General features: G+C 40.0%; 1 protein-coding gene across 1 annotated transcript; it reads left to right on the top strand.

Moving 5' to 3' along the window:
• The first annotated feature begins 1,006 nt into the window (after positions 1-1,006).
• LOC137824853 (secreted RxLR effector protein 161-like) lies at positions 1,007-1,753 on the top strand. Its single transcript, XM_068630531.1, has one exon. It carries the CDS (start codon positions 1,007-1,009, stop codon positions 1,751-1,753), a length of 747 nt encoding a protein of 248 aa, XP_068486632.1.
• Positions 1,754-3,107: the final 1,354 nt, after the last annotated feature.

The raw sequence follows: 3,107 nt of genomic DNA, 5'->3' as shown, positions 1-3,107 counted from the left end.
TGGCGTTCTCCGATCTCTAGTGTGCGTAACCGGCGGCCACCAGAGTTGCGTCACAGTCGCCGTATGTGTGTACTAGGAGATTAGGTGGTTAGAGATCGCCGGGGAATGCTACGAGATCGGGTGGTTTACACACCGCCGAAAGGGGCACATCCCCGAATGATCAGGAAGCTTATTTAAAGGTTTTTCAAGAGATACAAGTATGGAAGACGAGTGATATGTTTGTCACGTAGCAGCGGAGGATGAGGTTATCAGATGATCACACCCTAGCCAGAGGTCGGGTCGAGGGAACAGTTTCCCAGAACATGCATGGTGTGCAAGTGAGATAGATCGTGATGGCGGCAGGCGAGACTACAGAGATGGTGTACGTGGTGGCACCCAGTACTCCCCACTTAAGGGGTCGCGCTCCAAGGAAAGCTGTGCACCAAGTTACTCCCTGTATGGATAACTTAGTCGAATGGCGAAAAGAGTAGAAGTAACGCTCAAGTTGTGGAGGCTCTAGATGGTGACACGTGTACAGCTGGATGCGAGCCACGTGTCTAGAGGTGTAACCGTCAGGAGAGAGAAAAAGCTCAGGTATATAAGGAACACTTAACAGACTTTTGAGGTACGCTTTCAGAATACTTTCTAGTACACTGAGATTCACTACGCACGGTTCCTTGAGTTGAGATATTCTCTCTGAGTTTTTGGTGATTCTTCCACTGACTTGAGCGTCGGAGCGCGATCGGTCGCAGTGGCGCCACTTTGTTTTCTTTAGGTTCTTGCGAGGAATTAAGATGTGAGGAGCAAAAGCTAACGTGGTGCGAAGCTGAACAAAGGAGAGATCTTTGACGTGGCAAGACTCTTGCACTCAAGTCAACCGGCTGGATCAGTACCCGATTATACTGTACACACCCCATGCATGATCCACTTGTGATTTAGGTCTTTTTTGGTAACTCGGTGTTAACTCATACTGTTTGTGGGGCCCATCTTACGTGGCCCATTATTACTGTCGGACCACCGAGGTTCGATGTCGACGTCTGATGTTGACTTCTTCTTTAGCCGATATCCGAGGTCTGGCCAGTACAACGATATTATCTTGGTACAAATATATGTGGATGACATTATATTTGGATCTTCTAATGCAAAACTTTGTAAAGATCTTGTCAAAGCTATGCAGGGGGAGTTCGAAATGTCAATGATGGGAGAACTTTCTTTCTTCCTTGGACTACAAGTTAAACAATCCAAATACTGTAAAGATATTCTTAAGAAGTTTGAGATGAAAGCATGTAAATCTACAACAACACATATGTCAACAAACTGCTATTTAGGTGCTGATGAAGTTGGACCAGCGGTTGATCAAACCAAGTATTGGGGGTTAATAGGTTCTCTTCTCTACCTAACTACAAGTAGACCAAATATAATGTTTGTTGTCTGCCTCTGTGCGAGATTCCAATGTTGTCCTAAGGAATCACATCTTAAAGTTGCGAAGAGGATCCTGAAGTATCTGAACGGCACAATATCCATGGGTTTATGGTATCCTTCACATTCTCATATTCATTTAGTAGGATATTCTGACTCTGATTTTGCAGGTTGCAAATTAGACAGGAAAAGTACGAGTGGAACATGTCACCTGCTTGGATCTAGCCTCATTTCATGGCACAGTAAAAAGCAAGCATGTGTAGCTTTATCAACAGCTGAAGCTGAATATATCGCTATTGGAAGCTGTTGTGCACAGATCTTATGGTCAAGCAACAACTTGAAGACTTTGGATTAAAGATTAACAAAGTTCCTCTGCTGTGTGACAACACAAGTGCCATCAACTTGACAAAGAATCAATTTTAACACTTAAGGACAAAGCATATTGAAATAAGGCATCACTTCATCCGAGATCATATCAACAATGGAGATTGTGAAATCAAGTTTGTTTCAATAGAAAGTGAGCTTGTTGACATCTTCACCCCCCTCTTGTTTAAGCCATCAATTCTTACAATAAAACTTTATCAAAAGACAAGTTCTATTCTCTAAGAAATGAGTTAGGAATAATTGATATGCATGCCTTATCTTAAACTGTTTTTCATCCTACAATTTGTCTATTTGATGAGACAAATAAGGGGAGAAGTTTGGTTTGTAATGTTCTGTAATGTTTTTGCACTCATTCTGATTTGAATATTGCTATTATAATCTGCCTTAACGGTTTTAACTAGTTTAGATTTAAGTTTTGTTAAAACTGTTTTACAAAATTTTAACCGGTTATTCATGCGAAATAACTGATTGTTTATCTGTTCTGTACCTGTGTATGTGTGCTGGCTTCTCATCTGATTTGGTTGATGTTCCTTCTGGAAGTCACCTAGTGAGAACTAGTTTCTGGTGCATATCTATTTTGGATTAGATTACCCTGTGTTTGTTAAATGAATGCAGGATTCAACAGATTCTAAACAAAGAACATTCCCGAAGCATCCCAAGGATTTGTCTCCATCAAATAGGGGGAGATTGTTGAAGATGGGAGCTTTGATGTATCAAATCCACATAAAGCCAGAAGCTGTGCTGCTTTCTATGTTTGGGTTTAGATTAGGGTGTTTAGAATCTTTGTAAGATCAGTCCTTGAAAGCCTACACTTTGCCGAAATAACCGGTTGTTTGTCATTTAGCTGGCTGGAAGTTTTGAAATTGCTTTTTGAATCAGTTATGTAACTGCTTGATGTTGGGTTCAATAGTGTCAAAGTTCAAGAGGGGGGGGTGAATTGACCTTTTAAAAGTTTAGCGCATAATCAGTTTTTATCACAGTACACAGAAAATAAATCGATTTATTTGGCAATGAACAAATTTATTTTGACATTGTTTATGTTTGAAAACGTTTAGATCAGCCATGTTAATCTTGAGATTATACAGATTAATTTGCAAGCCACACATACTGATTTTAAAGAGAAAACTGTGAACAATAAAAACAGTGACCTTCAATTTTTAAGCAAGCGATTAAGGTTCAATTATTAGCTTGACAATCAATTGGGTAACCTATCACAATCAACCTGTTCCAGTTGTATTTAACAGATCATATATCTTCTTCACAGAACCAAACTGATTTTCCAGAAAATAAGAACTGTATGAACAAGCCCAGAAAGAACATATTTA

The sequence above is a fragment of the Phaseolus vulgaris genome, chromosome 8, assembly GCF_000499845.2.
Source record: "Phaseolus vulgaris cultivar G19833 chromosome 8, P. vulgaris v2.0, whole genome shotgun sequence".
In the NCBI taxonomy this organism is placed as follows: Eukaryota; Viridiplantae; Streptophyta; class Magnoliopsida; order Fabales; family Fabaceae; genus Phaseolus; species Phaseolus vulgaris.
The sequence above is the reverse complement of the archived record's forward strand: the minus strand, read 5'-3'. Positions and strand labels throughout refer to the sequence as shown.

Bases quoted from the DNA above. Each gene is read 5' to 3' on its own strand.
- LOC137824853 (XM_068630531.1), top strand. From the start codon at position 1,007: ATGTCGACGTCTGATGTTGACTTCTTCTTTAGCCGATATCCGAGGTCT.